Source organism: Rattus norvegicus, chromosome 11, assembly GCF_021556685.1.
Source record: "Rattus norvegicus strain SHRSP/BbbUtx chromosome 11, alternate assembly SHRSP_T2T, whole genome shotgun sequence".
Taxonomy (NCBI): Eukaryota; Metazoa; Chordata; class Mammalia; order Rodentia; family Muridae; genus Rattus; species Rattus norvegicus.
In genome coordinates this window covers 54,505,537-54,526,845 of record NC_141544.1, presented here as the reverse complement: position 1 = coordinate 54,526,845, position 21,309 = coordinate 54,505,537, and the positions used below count along the sequence as shown (strand labels likewise).

Genomic DNA, 21,309 nt, shown 5'->3' with positions numbered 1-21,309 from the left:
ACTGCGTGAAGAGTGAGGGAAATGATATAATAGGGGTCTATGAACAGGCTTATGGGCACCTCAGAAAGTCACATGAACAGAAAGACATGGAATGGTGGAAAGCAAGGGAAGGCTTGTGGGTAGAGAAAGACATTTAGTCTAGTGGTTCCTATTACTTTAAAACCGATTGCTGGCTTAGGCCATAAGAGGATGTTCTTGTTGAAAGGGATATGCTATACCTTCTCTGAAGCACAGCCTGTTTAGTCTATATAATGTTGCATGTATGGATATGATTTCAAGGCTGACAACCTGGCACTAGATAACCAATTTGGAGCTGTGCCATAGGGAATACTATTGCTCCTCTTCTCGGCACTCGTTGGCTGCCTGAACAAGTCCTGAGCACCACCCACAGATATGCTACCATGGAAGGGGGAAGTCTCCTAGGACCTTAACTCTAGAGAAAGAGAATGCATACTCTTTACACAGTATGCCCAATGACCTAGAAATCAAGCCTTGCACTCTTCCCACAACCTCTGTAGCTATAGAAATAGTGTCTATCTGCCTTGTCCAGTCTGGCTCTACTAGAGGAATGTTGGCAATGAACACTTAGAATGTAATTCATCTGACCAGTGAATTAAAGCCATGTAATTACACTTAAACTTATATAACCACATGTGTCTAGAACATGGGATTAGACCGTGCTGACCTAGAAATCAGAGGATAGTAGAAGAGAAATACTACCCTGAAGCGCTGGTCTCCTCTACGACCACCACTTCCTGGCCTAGGAGGAAAAACTCATTACAACTAGTCACTGACCCCTCGGTTCTCTAGTTGCTTCCCCTGGTATCTCCAAAGTGAAAATCAGAAGTATTCTGGTAGTTGACAGAACAGAAGTGATTGAAAATGAGATCATCAAAGTCCACAAGAAACGTCTGGATTTACTGCTGAGACTTTTTAAATACCCCTGTCCTCGGGGTTTTTAATAAGAATTTAAATGACCTCTGTCCCTGTATTTGTTTGGCCAGCCATGGCTTAGGGAGAAAGGGCAGACAGACAGACAAGGAGCCTGGAAAGGGTTTGGAATCAAACACCAGCGGCTTTCTCCAGAAAAAGAGTGACAGATAATCAAGGTTTGCTAACTCACACAGTGAAACTTGTAACCCAGAAGGGGAAAAAAATAGCAAAAGCCTATGAGGACATGATCTAAATGCTATGTAATATTATAACTATGCGATATTATAACCAGGCATGGTCCCCCTTTGAGAGGTTGAGTTTGAGCTCAAACTCCCATCAAATTTGTTTGCTCTAGCAGGTTCACCATCTTCGAAATGTTATCTTAATCAAATATGGAAAGTTTGGAGGTACAAATGTGATTTGTTCCTCTATTTAAAATGGTGCAGGCAAAGTGAGGATAACGTGTCCAACAGCCAAGATCATGTTTTAAAGAGTTTCTAAGAGTTTAAATGAATCAAGAGAGGGTATTTCAGTGAGCAAGTAGGTTAAGCCAGCAAACCGTATGGCCTACCAGCATTAGCTAAATAAGAGATGACTAACAAGCAGAGCAAAGAACTAACCCACTTCCCTACTGACAGCAAAAGGACACCACTGAGTCCAGGCTGGCAGACTTTTCATTTGAGGGCATCCATTGCTCCTAAACCCCAAGGCACCTCTTCTAGAGCTCATGGATACCAGAAGTGTCCATGTCCGAGTTAGTACATTTTATATTGCTTTAGCTTAAATGTCATTTATAAATATATGTAAGTGTACAAGTATAATTGATTTACACATGCATGCAAAGAATTGAAAGATTCGGAAGGACAGCCCAGTGCTAATCAGGACAGGATCATGGCAGTGACTGATAGCTGACCATTTACAAAGTGTCCAAGAAATATTTTTAAAAACTGTCCATGTCCTGATGCACTTCTTGTACTTCCCAAATCTGAAGATAGCAAGGCATAAAAATGAATGTAAGTGTTCAAAACTGAAGATGACAGAATAATCTGCGCTTCATAAAGACAACAGAAACCACAAATTTAATTACAAATTGAGCTCTGTAAATGTTATGGCTCTGGTCCATGCTAAATTAGAAGAGAGCCACTTGGGGCTAAAGGTTCCTCTTGGGAGTCAGCAGCAAGACATTCCTGCTAGGTCAAGTCTAAGCCATGTAAAGTGGATCCAGTTTCAAAGAGGAGTGCGTAGGCAGATAATAAAAGAAAAAGAATGTTTGAATAATTTATATATAAGTGAAAATTTAAATAAGGAAAGAAAACCGGTTCCTCCTTTCCTCCTCCATTAAACTACGCTGAGATAATAATAGTAATAATTACCATTGCTTAATAAGTGCTTATTTGTCATTTCTGCTCTAAGAGACTAATGCTGTTAGTCTTACTATATATAAGTGAATAAATATACATTCATGTTTCTAAAATATAAAGGTCTAAAAACCAACTTCCTCCCTAATTTATTTGGCAACAAATTTAACCTGAATAAACATAAGTATATTTATAATGTTTATCATCAGGTCTGTATGGATATATAAAATTCATTTATTATAAACAGATATGTGTTTAGTTATAGAATGCGTTCAGGAGTCCTCAGAGTGTTTTCTTATACACAATATATAAAAACTCGATTCTTCTTAAAATGTAAAAAATTTCAAATCCTAAAGACATTCACATTAAGGATTATGGAACTGAATTCACACATTAATACCTAAGGTTTACCTCTGATGCTTGTTTTGCTTGAGAAGTTGAGAAGTCAAGGCACAGGCTACAGAGTAAGGGAAGGGGCAGGCTTTTGAGCCTATACCCAATAGCCCCAGAAGCTATCTCTCTCTACTATTACTCTAAAATGTTCTAGGTGCCAATCATTGTATGATGCAGGATACAAGCAGTCACCAAGTGTGTGGTTACCTGAAGCACTGAGCTTCTCTATGCTCAGCTGGTAAGCAAGCACCTAGGATCCCAACTTTCTATACACAAATACATCTGCCAACTACACCTGAAGCCTCTGCTAGAAAAACTACGACCACACCATCACACCTCCAATATAACTGTATAAAAGGTTAAGTCTACGTGTTAATTTTAACTTCTTAAGAACAAATCTATGACATACTTCGACACTGTATAGTTCTTTAGGTTTCAAATCACTGTTTACAGGGGAAATGTGCTGACAGTAATTCAAGACTTATTAACCAGTTAGGCTGTAAACATAACATTTTTACTCAGTATTAGACACTCACCACAATTCTATCTGTATAGCCCAATGACTTCAGCACTCCCAGATATTTGCCAAATGAACCAGTTAAAAAGGAAGTGCAGACGAACTTAGTGACATGAACCATTACTGTGTGCCTAAATACCGTAATTCCAAAGACATGTCAAACTACTGGGGGAGGCTAAAAGAAATGGCAATAATCTAATAAATCTTTAAAAGGACTCTAATACGATATCCTCTGCGCTACAAAATCTTATTAACAGCGCCAGCCTATCGGGTCATAATTTTGCATAAGCACACAGATTAACCATCACCTGTGGGCTGCTCTCCTATCACTGAGCACTGCTTTAAAGGGCTCCGTAAGCCACAGCTCATTTAATCCTTATGTTTGAGTAGATCAGAAAGTGAGGACCGATTGAAAACCATATGCTTGGGCACAGGCAGGTAGGTCTCAATGGCAGAGTCAGAGCTGAGCCAAGAGTTTTCAGACACCGAGGCAGACTTCCGCAGCCACCCTCCCTACAGCGCCCCTTCCCATTTATCTTGGTAAAATAGCTTTCACTGTTTCATGTCAGCGTCCGTCCCCCTTTTTAGATAAGTTGTGATTCATTTCTGAAAAGAATAAATAGCATAACATTTGACCATCCACCCAACATCCACCAAGTATTATATCGATATTTCCCATTTGTATTTTTAAACTTTAATTGGCAAGTCATGTGTCCATAATTATTAGGCTCATTGAATATACAATCTAAGATGATCAAGTCATGGGTACTAGCATATAAACTTCCTTGAACATGAAACTAACAAACCTCATGTTTTAATGCAACATGTACTGAAGTAATTGACAATACTGAACAGCACTTAACATGGACAAAATTTGAACCAAAAGTTTAAGTAAATGAAATGTACTGAGTACACCTGAATTTAAACTCAAGAGTTCCTAGAGGCAGCCTGCTTTTCTTGCCTTTGGTGTTGAAAGTGATCATGCATACAGCTGCCATCTGCTGTATATTTTATTATTTGAATGTGCTACTATTTTTATCTCCCAATGCTAATGAATCCCCTCATGCTGCCCCCGCTGTAACAGCACTATTATTGTAATATTCATCTGCAGGCCTCTCTCTCGGATTGTAAGACAGTGAGTCCCTGTCAGCCGGCTACATTTCCTATAATTGCAGTTAAACCAAGTTTTTGGAACTGTCATGTACTTAAGTACCTATATCTAAGGTAACCTAACAGTGTCTCGTTATTGGTTTGTTAAGTGATCACCCTTGAGGTTTCCTATCTTCTGCATATCCTAAGCCATTTTATCCTCATCTATAAATGGTGGATTTGTATCCTCTGTTGACTTTCTCTCCTTGTATTCTATATATGAAATTTTTACCAGTTAATACAGGCTGCAAACATATTCTTTCCATTCATGGCCTGCTGTGGCAGACTGAGTAATTAAAACCTGACCATAGGAAACATAAGAACATCTGCATCCTAATTCTGGGAGCCAGTGAATACAGAAGCAAGAACTTTAAGGACATGACTAGCGGTTAAGGATTTTAAACTGGATTACTGAGGTAGGCCAAGAATAACCACAAGGCCCTCTCAGAGCAAGGCAGGAGGTCAGAGATAAAACCACAGCGAGCAGATACACTTCAGAGACCAGCATGGCCCTGAATGAAGCAAATCTGGTAGCTTCTAGAAGAGATTTACAGAAGAAAAGCAGTCCTACCTTAAATTTGCCCATTTCAGACTTCTGGCCTCTAGGATTGTAAGGCTGAATTCCTGCTAAGTGACCACATTTTTTTTTCTTTTTTTTTTTGGAGCTGGGGACTGAACCCAGGGCCTTGCGGTTGCTAGGCAAGCGCTCTACCACTGAGCTAAATCCCCAACGCCAGTGACCACATTTTCAACAGTTTCTTATGGCAGTGCTAAGTTTCTCTGTCCCTACCAACACTCATGCTGAAACAGTCTTCTACATTAAGTGGGAGGAGTGTATAAACGCGTCAGAGTACAGGTGTTTGAAAGAAGAGGTAATTAAGGCTTAAACAAGAGCATAAGAGTTGGGCCTGAATCTAGGAAGAACAGTGCTTTATAGGAAGAGGAGAGATTACAGCTAGGTTGCTCACTTCCTCACCCAATGTGACTCTGAGCCCCATTGCCTGAGGCACCTAGAGCAAAGGGACATCACCGGGGCAGCTGTATCTAGCACTTCCCACATTTTCAAATCATAAGCTAAACAAGTATTTTTTTTACTTTGTAAATTACCAAGTCTGAGATATTCACTTATAGCAACAAGACACAGATTATGACATCAACAACTCATGTTTTTTCCTCTGAACCTTTTCCTTACTAATTCCTGCTTTCTATATCTCAAAGATGTCCATCCTGTTCTGGGGTCACTGGGAGAATCTCCTGTAATTTCTTCTAACTCAAAAATCTGTTTTTCATATTCGTGTTTAGTGTACAGGACCCTAGTTATTGTATGTTACATATATACGTATGTTACACAGCCCTCTTTTTCTGACTCTACTGAAGACTGTGTATGTCATCAGAATCATAATTTCACTCCAGCTTCTCCTATAGGCTCTTGTTACCATGTCTCTGTGGCTTTGCCCACTTGTAACTGTCAGGCTAAGAATTATTATTTCCGAAAGCCAGACTTCTATGCCAAGCCTCCATGGAGACACTGGCAAAGCACGGAATAGACTTCTGCTCCCATGGTAATGTAGCCAACAGGTTACCCAACAAGACACCAGACCAACATTTACTTGTCTCGGCGTGGCAGTCTGAAGCTCACACTCAGCTCAGCTCACAGCCAGTAATTGCTCAGGTATCCTGTTCTCGTGTCTGTGCCCAATATTCTTAAAACAGTGTGTTCAGCTTTAAAGCGCTTCTTTAACAGAGGACAGTGGTAAATGCTTTTCCCCATCATCCAACTTTCAAAGCTACACGGACCATTTTAAGAAGATTAGACACAAGCCCACCCCAAGCTCAAAGTACAGTCCCCTGTTATAGAGTGGGAAGAGGAACTGGAACGAACTGGATACAGGCTCTACCTGTTTATGTTTGGTAGGACTGGATTATTGTCCTAAATTTTAAATAATGAAGTTTTATGGCCATGGGCTAAGCAGAGGAGACTACACACAGGTCACACAATTCAAAACAAATGTAAGCATCTGTACCTTATCTACAGTGACTGTAGTTCAGTAGTTGGGACTACGTACAAGGAGATTTGAAAGACAGACTTAACAAAACAAAAAAAGACAGACAGACAGACAGAAAGCAAGCACCTAGAAACATAAAGAATGACCATTTAGGGCAGGAAATATTGCCTTGTGGTAGGTCTGTTGTTATTATGAATGTTTGAGTGCTGGGGGCAGGGCTTGTTTGTGTCAACTTGGCACAGCTATAACCATCTGGAAAGAGAGAAACTCAGTTGACAAGATGCCTTCGTAGCAGTAGCCTGTAGGCAAGCCTATAGGGCATCTTCTGGATGAAAGGCTGATGTGGGAGGGCCTAGGCCACTGTGTGTGGTGCCCTTGAACATGTGGTCAAGGAAGAAGGAAGCTGAGCAAGGCCACGGGGAGCAAGCCAGTAAGCAGCACCCTCCATGGCCTCTGCTTCAGTTCCTGCCTCCAGGTCCCTGTCTTGGGTTCCTTCCCAGATTTTCCTCAGTGACAGTGGGACCTCAGAGTTTTAACTCAGAATTAATCCTTTCCTCCCCAGGGTGCTTTTGGTCATGGTATTTCATGATAGTAATTAAAGCAAAGTTAAGTCACACTTCAAACATGAGGTCACCTGTGGTTATCTGGTTTAGATCCTAAAGGACATAGGCAGAGGAAACAAGATGTACACTCCTTTCCACAAAGCAGGGCAAAATGGAAAAAGATAATAAAGGGAACCGGCAGGGGCCAAGGAGACCCAACAGTGGAATGGGGAGGAGAGAGTACCGGAAGGTCACACAAAAGATGCAGGTAAGAAATAAAATGAATGGCTCAGAGAGAGAGTGTTAAGAGGCCTTCATGGTAGGGTGTGTGTGTGTGTGTGTGTGTGTGTGTGTGTGTGTGTGTGTGTGTGTGTGTGTGTGTGTGAGAGAGAGAGAGAGAGAGAGAGAGAATATGAATATGAATGAATATATCCCTAAATTTGGTTAAGGGAGTGAAAGTGAGTTGAGGAGAGGGGAGAGAAACCAGTTACATCTAGTACTCACTACTGATTAGATCTTTGAAAGTTGTCATTGCTGCAGTCTGGGATAGCAATGACGATGAACTTCAACAGAACTGGGAATGGAAGAGGGCCGAGCACTGCTGTGGAGGGTACACTGGGAACCTGAGAGATGTCAGAGACAGCAGGCTGCTGCTTGGCTACAGGCATGGAGTCCACCATATGGGCCAACGGGAGAGGTGCAGTGCTGAGGACAGAAACCTTCAGGTAACAGAGACCGTGGCCAAGAACGGATGGATCTCTGGGAAACATGCACCGAGGGAGGGCGGGGCAGGAGGATGAGGAAATCTGCATCTCGTGGCATAGGTTCACTATCTAATTCTCTGCTGCCTTTTATTTAGTGATTACTAAAAAACGTGCTACATGATTGCTACTCAGTAATTCGGTTGAATAAATAAATGTAAAATGAATGTTCAGTAGAATCATTCTTGTGCAGCATTCTTAATATTTCTACAGAGAATTCAGTCATTTTAACCTCCCTCTCCCAATCAAAGCAAAAGGGAAAACCTTTAAGCTTTCTTCTCCCACATTACCAATCAGTTGTGCCCTCTCTTCCCGGAGGCTGCAGGGCATGCATGCCACAGCTACTGGGCTGGTAGTTCCTGTCGTCAGCTTGCTCTTTCACACCCAATACAATCATTTCTAAATACAGAAGGCAGGCTGTGGTCTCAGCCAAACACGTAAGCTTCTTTAAACCTAGCAGCTGATCTCTTTCATCTTGGAAAAAACATCTGGTAACCATCACCAAGGCTGGTAGAATCCTTACAGAGAAACAACCCGATATACAAACCCTCTCCGAGGTGACTTGAAACTTACACTAAGGAACACTGTCAAACACATCGGTCTCCATAAACACACAGCTCAAGGAGATCTGGAGGAAACCTCTGGGCCTCCGCTCACTTTACTGACACCACCTGCTCTGTCCATACTTTTCTCAGACACTGATACAAAACCCAAGTTTCCCAGGGTGAATCCTATAGGAAGTCTAAGGGGGAATTAGGACCACGGTCTATCATGTACCATGCTCCTCGTGTGACAAGGCCACCAAGTCTCCTCTAGGTCAACAGTCCTTTTCTTCTTATTTATAAAGGAAGCTGGCTCTATGACAAGGACAGACAAAGAATATACTGGGAACTTTTACATTTCCCCATCCCATTGCCAAAACCCTGCTAACAGAGTCACCTCCCTGACACCCTATGTGTACCGTGTGCCCTTTGAATATTATCTGCCAGCTTTAGCCATACTCTAAGAAGAAGGGAAAAAAAAGCCAATTGATGACGCTCTGTCTTTAAAAGCTTTCAGCCATAGAAGTGGACCCACGATGCCGAGTTTGTGCAGAAGCACCGGATAGGATTCTGGCTCCTCTCCTCCACGGTCATGAAAACAGCCATGACACTGACCAAAGTGACTGGATCACACCAGTCCACCAGTAAGACGCACGGCAAATGTGTGCCTACAATCAGTGCTCAGTCTGAAATCCAAGCTATTCAACTGCTCTGTGATGGCTGAGAGAAGACACCCATGTTAAAAAGTACAGAGGTTCTGGGGCCTTCTGTGACGTTCACAATCTTCCTTCTAACCACGTGAAAACTAGAGTGGACCAACTTCTTTTTCTTGCCCATTATATTTATTGGTCGATTTATCTGCACTAGAACTAAAAGCTGTTACCAGTTTGAAAATTCTCTCTGTAACTGGTTTCTTCCTGAGCTCTTAACTGAGACTTAGACAAATTAAGTGACAGTCCCTAATCATGTTAGTGGGAAACGGGACTGGGAAGCTCCTTCCACAGTGAAATTATTGCCACACTACAGACTGTATATCCAGGGGCCTCTCAACTGTAACATCCATATGTACAGACAGAAGTTAGCCTGGATAAGACTGGCTAATGAATATAGGACAGGCTGACCCCACAGGAAGGTGAAACCATAAGGCTCTCAGTATGATAGTATGCACCAGGCACTAACTCTTACCATGTCTACCAAAGTACAGGCAACACCCTCAAAAGCTGCAGGCTGACCGACGGATTAGCTCATCTGTAAACAGTGCAGACAGACAGAAACATTTCCTAGAATGAGTCCAGAATCATACTGGCTAGTGACACATTCACATACAAAAAGGCACATCATTCATTCTAAGACCACTGTGGAGCGACAAAGGAAGCAGATGGAAGGGGGAAACAGAAGACCAGGGTCTAGGACTCTCCAGGGGAAGGAGACATGGAAACTGCATGCGATTGGGATCTGAGGGATGGCTCCTTTAGTGGGAAATGGTAGCCTATAGGTTTACTGATTTTGACGTGCCTACCTCATGGTAACCAAAGCCCATGCTCAAATACTTGCCTGCTGATGACTGAAACAGTTTCACATGTTCCTCCTGATGGGCAGAAAATGTCCCACACAGACTTTGCAAGCATTCCAGCCATTAGGATCTACTTTTTACAGAGTACCTAAAATTTAGTTGATTCTGTTTCACCAAATTAAAAATCTTTCAGAAACCTTTTAATAAGGTACTTTCGTATTTAGGACATGTTTGTTTTCAGAGTTAATCAACCCCAGGCATTATTTCAGTTGATATGACCACTAGAATTTCCTTTAAAAATACATTCCCTTTCCCTGTGAATGTGACTGACTTTTCCAATGCGTTTTCAAGCACATCACATTTCTGTCTCTGTGCCTCTTACTGTTTTAGTGGTCTTCCCTTGACAGACAAGGACGCACTAGGAGCCTCTTACTCTTTCAGAGGTGGTATCCCTGGGGCAAGTGAGAGACCAAGGACTCTATCTGTATTCTCATTCCTCAGCCAAGATGCTATTCTTAGCCTGATACCAAGAATACTCTCTCCAAGAATGCCTTGGGAAACAAGATGGCATCCCTAAGGTTCAGATTAAAGGAGCCGAGCTCTGGTTGGAAGGTCTGAGTAACCTCTGCTGTCATTCAGTGTTATCGTCAGCTCTGTGTGATCTCAAGCTCTGACCAGCCATGTTCTTGGGGAATCCTCTTAATAAGAACCTGGATGTATCCTGGACCTCCTATTGCTTTGGTTGCACAGATCCTGGAGAACAGAAGCCCCAAACAGACAGCCCAGAGTGCTGGCTTTCTCACACTTAAATTTCTAAATATATCTGTGGCAAAGAACTTATGTACTCTACAAACAGGAGCCTCCATGGGGACTCAAGTAATTCTGCACAGACTAGGCAGTACAGTCCTTGTTTCCCAAAATTAAAGTTTGAAGTCAATCAATGCTAATGGTACTCCATGTCTTAATATACACTGGGAACCCAAGTAGCAAGTTGTCCTGTGACTCAGTTACTATGTGAATGTAATGATGCTATCCTTTTTATTATTAAGAAGCTATAACAATTTTAAGCATCTCATTTAATACCTCAGTGGTTTTATAGTCATTTTGTTGTTACTTGTTACAGATAACAAGTGAGAAAGGGCCAAATGTCCACCTCGCTGAGGAAAAGTACCACACTGAGATGTAAACACAAGTCTACATTACTCTAGTGCTTGGGGATTATATTCCGACAAGTCACTTTTAGCTGCCTTTCAGGAGTGGGACTCAATTTCATAATAACCAACAGTTGGATTATTCCCTTTTTTGGTGATTTGGTGTTTCCCATTATAACAATACTTCTAACGTCACACTATAAACTGTTCTTCAGAGGGCTCTGCCTTTCATGTACATCAGGGCACTCAAGAGTTATCAAGAGTCCTGTGAGGTACAGGTGAGCACTGCCGTCTCCTTTGAACTTTGAAGAAGCATGTTCAAGTTCAGAGAGACGACCCGATCTGCGTGGAGTTAGAGCTGGAAGTGGTGCAGGCGCTCGAACATACCTAGGGTATTTACACACTGGTCTCATGACCACATGCCCAGCAGATTACTCACATAGTCGATGGGCTTGAGCGCCCTGACTCTAGCTGATGGGCAGCCACAGGAAGTGAGATCAGTGTAGAGGCCTTCTTCCAGTACGCACTGATGATAGAAACCGTCTTCTTGGTAGTACAGGAGCCAGCTAGTAAACAAGCAGGAAGAGACTCAAATTGCCATCAGCCCTCAAGGTTGTCCTATCTCCGAGCCATAGACACTTGGGTACAGCAGTCACGGCGCTGGGCAGTACTGGTCAGTAAACGGTGGCTGCTCTTGTTCAGTTCCTGCCTACTATGCTCCGGGCATGCGTCACGGACATTACACTTCACCGTGCCCTCAGAAACTGCTTAAACTGAAGATATAAGATCATTTTTACGATTATAAAAGCTAATGTGATTTTCCTGAGATTCACCAGTTAAGTGGCAGAGTTGAAATCTGAAATGAAAACACATCTGCTTTATACAATGACATTTGTAAATTTGGTGTCTTCAAGTAAAAGACCCTGGTATCAATTTATGGTGACGAGTAATCAGGGTAATTAAGCTATTTTGGGGAAGGTTTTATCTAAAGCATACCTGTCACTTTTATATCAGACAGCTAAGAGAATTTTTTTTAAGTGAATCCTTCATATTGAGTTCCATTCAGTACACTACACACCAAATACCTGGTTAAGGATTCACTCTCAAAAGTAATTTAGTAATTTGGGTGTGTTTAAATCTTAGCCCAATAATTTAAGAATGTCTGCACTTCACCTAGACCAGGCTAATTCTAAATTTCCACAGGAATGAATGTGAGCTGGCACCACAGGTTGCTGACATTTTTTCCTATGTAGTGAAGACTTCATTGCTGACATTTATCAGTGGGTTTTAAATGTTTCAGTCAAGAGGCAAAGTCCTTTGTTTGCATTGTTTTATTTATAATTGCTTATGAATCCTTTGAAATATGGCTCAGCGGTAGAGCACTTGCCTAGCATGAATGAGACCTTGAAGTTCAATTCCCAGCACCAGGAGGAGAAGACAACCTTTTGAGGAGGGGACTATCATTATTCCTCCTTCATAGAGAAGGAGTCTGAGCACTGAGGGTGACCAGACTTATCGAGTGACATAGCTGGGAAGGAGGGGGCTGGGCTTATATCCAGGTCTCTCACAAAGACTCGGTGCTCAGACAGTCTCCATGGCTCTAAAATTCATTTCACTTCACTAGAATATAAACATATACATCCAGCATGTAAAGACATATGTGACTAACTTGTCATAGATTTCAATATCAGGAGAGAAAATGATTTTCCTGTAGGGAAACTTCAGCGCTTCTTTTTACTTGAATAAATGCAAAATTCACCTTTCAGAACTTTTCTTTTTCGCCTTCATGGAGAAGAGACTCAAAGCCATATATGATGGTATGGAAACCATTTGGAGTCCTTGCTACATATTTCCCTCTTATAAGAGTGAGAGCAGGCCATGCTACTGAACTCACAAGACTTTATGGTTACCCCTTGGAAGCAAATATAAAAACAGTAACCGATATATATATAAAAAAAATCAAACTAGAAGAGGGATAGGGAAACACAGAGAAAACTCTGCTTGAATGGGGGGAGTGGAGGTCAAGGAGGTGATCTGGGCTGGACCCTGGAAAATATATTGGGATGAGTAGCAAGCAAGGCTGAAAACTTTGCAGCTTAATGGAGACAAGTAGGTAATGTGAGCAAGTCCATGATTAGAGTCACAGGCAGGAAGCAACCGGGAAAGGGGCTCTGGACTAGTGGGGAGCAGACATGCTACCCATTTAATGCCAGCAATGTCCGGCTTTCCCACAGTCGCTTACGGGGACAGTGGCAAGTGGGTGCTGCTGAAATAATATATAGACCTCAGGATCAGACCGAGACTTTTGTTTTTTCTCTCTCTCTCTTTTTTTTTTTTCCCGGAGCTGGGGACTGAACCCAGGGCCTTGCGCTTGCTAGGCAAGCGCTCTACCACTGAGCTAAATCCCCAACCCCCAGTCCGAGACTTTTGTTTTGCTTTGTTTTCTTTTGTTTGTTTGTTTGTTTTTTTAATCTTTATTAACTTGAGTATTTCTTATTTATATTTTGATTGTTATTCCCCTTCCCAGTTTCCGGGCCAACATCCCCCTAACCCCTCCCCCTCCCCTTCTCTATGGGTGTTCCCCTCCCCATCCTCCCCCCATTACCACCCTCCCCCCAATAATCACATTCACTGGGGGTTCAGTCTTGGCAGGACCAAGGGCTTCCCCTTCCACTGGTGCCCTTACTAGGCTATTCATTGCTACCTATGAGGTTGGAGCCCAGGGTTCTTTTGTTTTTCAAGACAGGGTTTCTCCATGTAGCCCTGGCTGTCCTGGAGCTTACTCTGTAGAACAGACTGGCCTTGAACTCAGAGGTCCGCCTGCCTCCCAAGTGCTGAAGGCACGCGACACTACCACCCACCGGACAGTAGGAACGTTTTTACCATACGCCGTAGGATGGATAAATACCATTTGCTGACTCCCTTTATCAATGACCCACAATCTTTGCCAGGATCTGCAAACTAGTCTCATCATTTATTTCCATATAGTCCACAGGCTGAAAAGTTTTTTTTTTTTAATATTTTAAGTGCTTTTAAAAATTAAATTACTGCATATGCCTAAATTAAAAAAAAAAAAAAGCCTGACCTCCATAAACTTAAAAACTTCAGTCAAGTGAAAGGAGAAGAGTTGAGAAGCACACTCACCAGCCACGGAGAACCTTAAAGGACGCGGGCGTGAAGGAGGTCAGATCAGCGCATTCTTTTATGAAATCGATACACTCTCCTTGGAAGCCTGCTTTACTGAATGCTTTGAGCTGCGAGAACATAATAGTAATTGACCGTGAAATGGCTGCTTAACGTCATCACAGGCAAATAAACTTTAAGGCACTCATAAAAGTTCAGCAGGACATTAGATCCGTGTTTTATTTAGTATCAGTACAGTTACGGGAAGAATGGCCACTGGCTGCTAAGCACACCTTCCTTCCTCCTTATGTGAGAACGGAATTTCAGTATTTACCATATTCATTACAGCTTGTGCCAAACTGTGTGGGATTAGCCCCAGATTTGTGGTGAAGAACGAGAGAGGTATACATTTTAGACTATGGACTCACTTTTCTGATAATATCTCAAACGTACAGTTGATAGTTGATATAATGTAACTGAACATTACACTAAGTTTCTACTTAAGTTTTTGTCAAGGTAAAACAGACAATGAAATCCCAGTCAAACCCCCCCCCCCCTTGAGCTGAAAACAAACAAACAACTGCAGCTCTAGACGCCTTGAATCAAAAGTGAGAAAGAACAAATTACTGTGCCCTATTTATGAGTTTCTCAAAATCCTCTGGAGACTCTAACTGGCTTGACCCAAGGCACACACTGGCACCCAGCCATGTTTGCATGGTGCAAGGAATGCGCTGTAGTAAATGGTCTGCAGAGTACATGCAGCCATCAGAAACAAGGCTCCTTCAGCAGTTGGTGCTCCCCACCATCCTCCTCCTCTGATGGGATCTGGTTCTTGACAGACTCATCCTGCCCTGACTTTGTTCAGGAAGTGAAAACCCTGGCACTCCCCTGGCTTTCACAGAGGTGGCTTTCACAATGTGACTTCCTGTTGTGAAACCACACTGTACTAGGAGCATCAAGCACCAAGGAACTCCCTGTTTTAAGAAGATCCACCCCATTTCAGTCAAGAAAAGAGTCCCAAACAACATGTATGCTTGCTTCATAACATAGAGATTCATAAAACATGAAGTGCAAACTTCTGAAAATATACATTTTCTGCTGCTTGCAAACACTATCAAAATTCACATGACAAACTGGAAACACTACTTGAAAAAGGATCTCCCAGCTGTCTTACTTCATGTGCTTCTGGTTTGTAGAGTGTGGTTTTTATGTATCACTGGGTTTAATGTTTGTGTCTCATTCAGGCTTGAGGTGCTAATATCCATGTAGACTTTGCTCAGCATGCATGAGTTCAATCAAAGCACATCCACCAACACACACACACACACACACACACACACACACACACACACACACACAGTTGCACTTCAACATTTCACCACAAACTTAGGAAATGTCAAATTCCAGACAGCAATCATACAAGTATAGTACAGCTCAGATATTTCCATTGGAAGCCCCTTCCAGCCCTTAGTCTTATTTTCTTACAGAGAGGAATCTAAATTCACACACAGTATTTTGATAACTATTTTTGTGCAAATATTTGGAAACTGGGCTCAATATGTATTTGAGTCTATTTCTTTCTTACTTGTAAAATGAGAAAGTACATGGTTAAGTCAACATTAAACCAAAGCTACAAAACAACAACCCCATTCTGGCCACTCCGTCGGTGCATCAGAACAGCCCTCACAACAATGCTCCAAGAATGGTCCAAATCAGCCCTCCTATGAAAAGTGCCTTCAGGATATCCGAAGCCAATTCTAGGCACAGCAGCTGTAAACAGTTAAGGTGCAGTTTCCATTCTTAATAAAATTAAGTGACAATGGTTTGGAAAATCTAAGGTGGGAGAAAACCTAGCTATACAAATCACTATAGTATTTTCCTTTAGACTTCAATGGACAATAGATACATAAAGACGATCACTGTGTTGCTTAGAAACTAAGCAAATAGAAGGACAAGATAGGAGTTATCCTCAAACTACATGCATCACCGTGGACCACGTGGGAATGTGTGTCTGTGCTTAACAGTCTCCTCCGTGGAAGTAGACAGAAGAAGAAAGTAGAGAGGTGAAAGAAAGGAGGGAGAAGAAAGGAGGGAACGGGGAGAAGAGAAAAGAAAAACAGATTCTGCCACTGGAGGATGAGGTTACCTCCTCACGTCACTGCTGCAGGTCTTCATGCTAACTACCCCCTTGAGGCAGAAGTAATGAACGCTTTATGATTAAGACTTTGCAGAAATACATTTCACTGTGTCATTTTCATTTATGATACACATTAAGACAAACTAAAAATCCAGTAACTTAATTACTGACCGAACACAGATGGCCTGCCCAATTTATTTCACAGGATTGGCAGGGACTTTTGAAATAATTTTATTTACTTTTGCACGAAAATAACTTCTAAGAGAAGTTTTCCTCTCTAACACGTCATGCAACCATGTGGACCGTCCTCATGGATACATGAAGACAACACACAAACAAAAATCTGTTTCCAATCTTCAATTAGACTCTACATAAATCACTCACTTCAATTAAATAAAAATCTTATCTTCCTGGTTACTCAGGCAAGATCTTATGCGTTTAAATAGTTCTTCCTGGGGCTGGAGAGATGGCTCAGCGGTTAAGAGCACCCGACTGCTCTTCCAGAGGTCATGAGTTCAATTCCCAGCAACCACATGGTGGCTCACAACCATCTGTAAAGAGATCCGATGCCCTCTTCTGGTGTATCTGAAGACAGCTACAGTGTACTTATATATAATAAATAAATAAATCTTTAAAAAAAATAGTTCTTCCTGGGCTTTGATTGTATAAGAATCCCCCTATATCAATGCTTCTCAACCTTCTTCATGCTTCGAACATTTTAATAACATTCCCCATGTTGTGGTAGCCCCCAACCACAATGCTACTTCATAGCTACTGCTATGAATCATAAATATGCAGGATATCTGACATGTGACGCCTCCAAAGGGGTCACGGTGTACAGATTGAGAACCACTGGCCTATATGTTAACAGCAAGCATAACTATTATAAGCCCATTAGTCACTTCAAAGCTCAGACTTAGGGACTGGTTTGCAGTCTCGGGAGAAGAGCACTCTCCTCCATAAATGCAGGTTTTCTATTAGGAATAACAATTAGATATAGATTTTCTTGCCTATCAAACCACCAGCAATTGTTTATAGTTATCATGATTATATATATATATATATATACACATGTATATATATATATATATATATATACAAAATACATGTATATAAATTACTCTCTACACATTTTCTAGATTCCCGCCCCCTCCCTGGGGTAGCTTGAAGTTTCTCTTGAGATAATTAACGAAAAATACAACAACAAAAAAAGTTCCTCTCTGACTTGAGTCCTGAAATGTAACTGTTTCCTTTCTCAGACAGGAAAAAAACCTACATTATGGGAACACAGCCAAGATTTGCTTGTTCTTGTTTATATAAACGTAAATAAGAAAATGTCTGACATGCGCTGGGGTTTCTGATGCTGTGTAAACAGAGGCTCAGTGTGCGCCTTAGTAAACATAAGCTAACCTGCCGATTCCCCTCTTCAGGTTTGGCATGGAAAGCGGAAAGACTATAACAAAAACCCAGCCGTCTGCCCCCAAACATTGAAGTTCCTTTTTAAAACAAAGAGCATTACTTGTTCTGTAGACCAGGCTAGCCTTAAACTCTACTCTGTTACGCTTGTAGACATGGCTGTCTCTGAGAGGCTCCGCCCATCCAGCTGACTCAGACAGATTCAGAGACCCACAGCCAAACAGTGGATGGAGCTTGGAGACTCTTATGGGAAAAAAGGAGGAAGGATTTCCCTGAAGGGGATAGGAACTCCACAGAAGACGAACAGAGTCAACTAACCTGGACCTCTGGGGTTCTCAGAGACTGAAGCACCAACTAAAGAACAGAACATACATGGGCTGGACCTAGGCCTCCCCACACATATGTAGCAGATGTGCAGCTTGGTTTTCATGTGGGTCCTGAACAACTAAAGTGGGGACTATTCCTAAAGCAGCTGTCTGTATGTGGCTTATGTTCTAGCTGGAGTGCCTTGTCTGGCCTCAGGGAAAGAGAATGGGCCTAGTCTCACAGAGACTTTATGTGCCAGGGTTGGAGGATACCAAGGGGGTGGAGGCATCTGCTCAGAGGAGAAGGGAAGGGAGGATGGGGGAGGATTGTGGGAGGGGGTGACCAGGAGTGTGGCAGTGAGTGGAATATAAAGCAAATGTGATGATGATGATGATGATAAATGAAAAAAGAAAACAAGGAGTGTTGAGTTGGGAAGGGAAAAGAACTTTAAAGAATTGGGATGTTTTATCCGCAGTTGAGAAACTCAGAAAAAGTTTGAAATTATTCCTGTTAGCTTCTTTATCTACACATGCTGTGCTGACTCATGTAAAACCCAGTGCTTGAAAACTCCACAGCTGGAGGCTTCCAAAAGTCCAATCTGGCAAGATGTGTCTCTACAAAACAACCACTCAATTACATCTAAGAAGGAACTGTCCCTGAAGGCCGAGGCTAACTGGAAAGTAATAAAAACCTCAAAGCACTGGCAGCCAGTGGGAACGCGATTACACTGCACAATGACAGGACCATGGAGGCTGGTCATGCTCAGAAAAGACTTACACTGTGTCGTGGCAGTGAATGTCAGTGGTCATCAATCACTACATATGGAGTTTAGACAGGGATTTTTCTAACTAGGTTATTTTAAAAGAAACAGAAAGCAGTGTTTCGCCTCCTCCCATCTTTCTCTCTCATGGTGTTTCTTTCTCCCATTTTATAGTCTTTCTTTCATCTAAGGTCTACTCTCTTTTTTTTCAAGCTTAAATTTAGACAATAAACCAACACTGGTGTCTTACCCAATCCCTTTTGAAACACACACACACACACACACACACACACACACACACACACACACACACACGGGGAGGTGGGGGAGAGGGGATGAAAAGGGGGAGGGGTGGCAGAGGTGAGGAAGTGAGTGCCTTTAAGAGCTTTAAAAGAGGACACGAATATCAGAAATGCATGTGTGCAGGGCAGTGAGAAGTCTCAGTGGGTAAAGGCGCTTGTCTCCAGTCCTGACGGCCTGAGTCTGAACACCAGAATCTACAGGGCGAAGGAGTGAGTCTTCTCCACGAGTTGTTCGCAGACCTCCACGCGCATGCATCATGGCGGGAGAGCACACCCCTCCCCAGAAAATTAATAAATTAATGTAGTACAGATGGTTTCTGGGCCTGTGTACTTAATAAGCCCAGCAAGACAGCTCCTCTGGGAACGCTGTGATAGGCAGTGCTCAGCAAGATGGCAACAGTACAGAGCGGGAAACTCCAGAGAGAGAGGCACAGGTTCCAAGGGCCCACGGTGGTTAGAGCAGCAGCGTGCCGTGACAAATCCTAGCCAGTCCGAGTAACAGAAACCGTTACCCCTTCTCACAGGCACTGAGAACAAGAGGAACTTGCTTTGTGACAAAGAAACATAAAGCTTATCTTGAGCTTTGAGAAAGAGAAAGATTTGAGAAAGTGTAAATGTTTCAGGTAAACATGCCAGCGATGATGAGTTAAGAATACTTTGAAACATACCAAGTGTGGAGGCTCATTTATCCCAAGCGGTTCCTGAAAGACATTTTAAAATATTTTAAAAATTGGCATCACATCATCTTCGCTGACGTCAGGGTAATTTGAAAATGTACTTTGAAAATGATTTCCAAAGGTCTCATTGATTTCCTAAATCCCTTCACCTGCCTAGGACGCCTTCTATCCCAAATAACCTGTGGAGTCTCCTTGGAATGATTTTAGTACTCAGGGCTAGTTTACTCTGAGTGCTACGGAGGCTAGGAGGTAAGAGCTCCTGGGTACACTTCAGAACGGGCCTCAGTTTCTGACACCAAGGCATAGGGATCCAGGCTGCTCTGTGGGGCTTCTCATTACCTCAATACTGCCCGCTGCAGTATTCGATGCTTTGTTACTCTGCACAGGGCGGGCTGTTTCTTCTGCCTAGAGAACTCCCATAAAGTATCATGGGGATTCCTTCCTTCCTGAAGGTCTTAACCCCAAGAGACTTGAGTGTCCTTCCTCGCCTCTTCCAGCATGACCTACATACTTCATCTTCCTGTTGACCACACTGTAACTAGCCACCCACGCATCTCTCTCCCTTGAGGGAGCAGGAGTCACCGGGTGACACTCATCTTGGATCTCCTGCGAGTGAGTCACCCACTGACTCATCCGGAGCACCAAGCAACGCTGAATGAATGAATGAATGAGTGACCCCTTTCCCCGGGGGATCAACCGAGACCATCAGAAAATACAGACATCCACCTTATGACTCACAACAGTAGCAGAATCACAGTTATGGAGAAGCAACGAGAAGAATTTTATGGTCACCACGACCGGAGGAACTGTATTCAAGGGTTGCAGAACTGGAACGGTTAGGAACCGTGGTTCTACTGGATCCTTTATTAGCTTCCTCCTGCCCCAAGCTTCACTTACCAGTTGGATCGGTCGGATTGACAAGATTATGTTACTTGAGCCTCCCCAATCAAAAAAGCATTTGTATTTTCCTTTCTCTAAGATGTACTGATCTCCACAGAAGAACTTCTGGTGGTAGGCAACCCATCTGAAAGGGAGAGGAGAGTGTAGGATTGAGCAGCTAACAGCTCTGGGCGGCCCCTCCCCTCCCCCCCCCCCCCCCCCCCCCGCACTCCCCGAGGCTCTTCAAGCAGGGGCTACTTACGCGCCACTCTTCACATGAATGGATCTTGTTTCACGGCCAAAGCCGATTTCTTCTAAGTCAGAAATTTCCTGATTCGTAATGTCAATAAACTTCCCGCTTTCTAGGTCAGATTCAAACAGTGTGATCGAAGATTCTATGAAATTCTAAAACGCAGAGGGAAAGAGGTCTATTTAAGAAAGCATATGCAGCACAGTTTCCATATGTGGACAGGAAAAACATTCAGGCAAATATGTCCAGGAAGAATTTTAAATGGCATGAAATACGATGTCGTGATCTCCATTCCTGTATAGTTTAGAGAAAAACACTAAGCCTGGATTTGCTCTAGTCTGAAAACAGCACATGTCAAATAAACGGACATTAGCCAACAGTTTTAGGTGAACTGCCAGGATTAGATATATCACGTGTGCCACTAATTACAGAAGTACTCAGACTTTCGCTTGAGCAATCTACACAGAGTCAAGTGAAAACAACAGACTGGGAACAACAAGGGGTATTGGTTCATGTGCCTTAAATACAACTAAGCTTAAGAAAAAAAAAAAACCCTGCTACTTGTTCAAAAATCAAAATGAGGTCAGGACAATT

The 21,309-nt window shown here is 42.6% G+C and overlaps 1 protein-coding gene across 1 annotated transcript in view; it reads right to left on the bottom strand.

Annotated features, from left to right (window-relative positions):
• Positions 1-21,309, bottom strand: part of Crybg3 (crystallin beta-gamma domain containing 3) — a 112,977-nt gene that overhangs the window by 13,775 nt on the left and 77,893 nt on the right. Inside the window, exons 13-17 of the mRNA XM_087577276.1 lie at positions 20,728-20,870; positions 20,484-20,610; positions 19,578-19,610; positions 14,010-14,119; positions 11,305-11,431 (exon numbers count right to left, since the gene is read on the bottom strand). Of these exons, the coding sequence (XP_087433402.1) occupies positions 11,305-11,431; positions 14,010-14,119; positions 19,578-19,610; positions 20,484-20,610; positions 20,728-20,870 (540 nt within the window). The remainder of the gene's footprint in view (positions 1-11,304; positions 11,432-14,009; positions 14,120-19,577; positions 19,611-20,483; positions 20,611-20,727; positions 20,871-21,309) is intronic.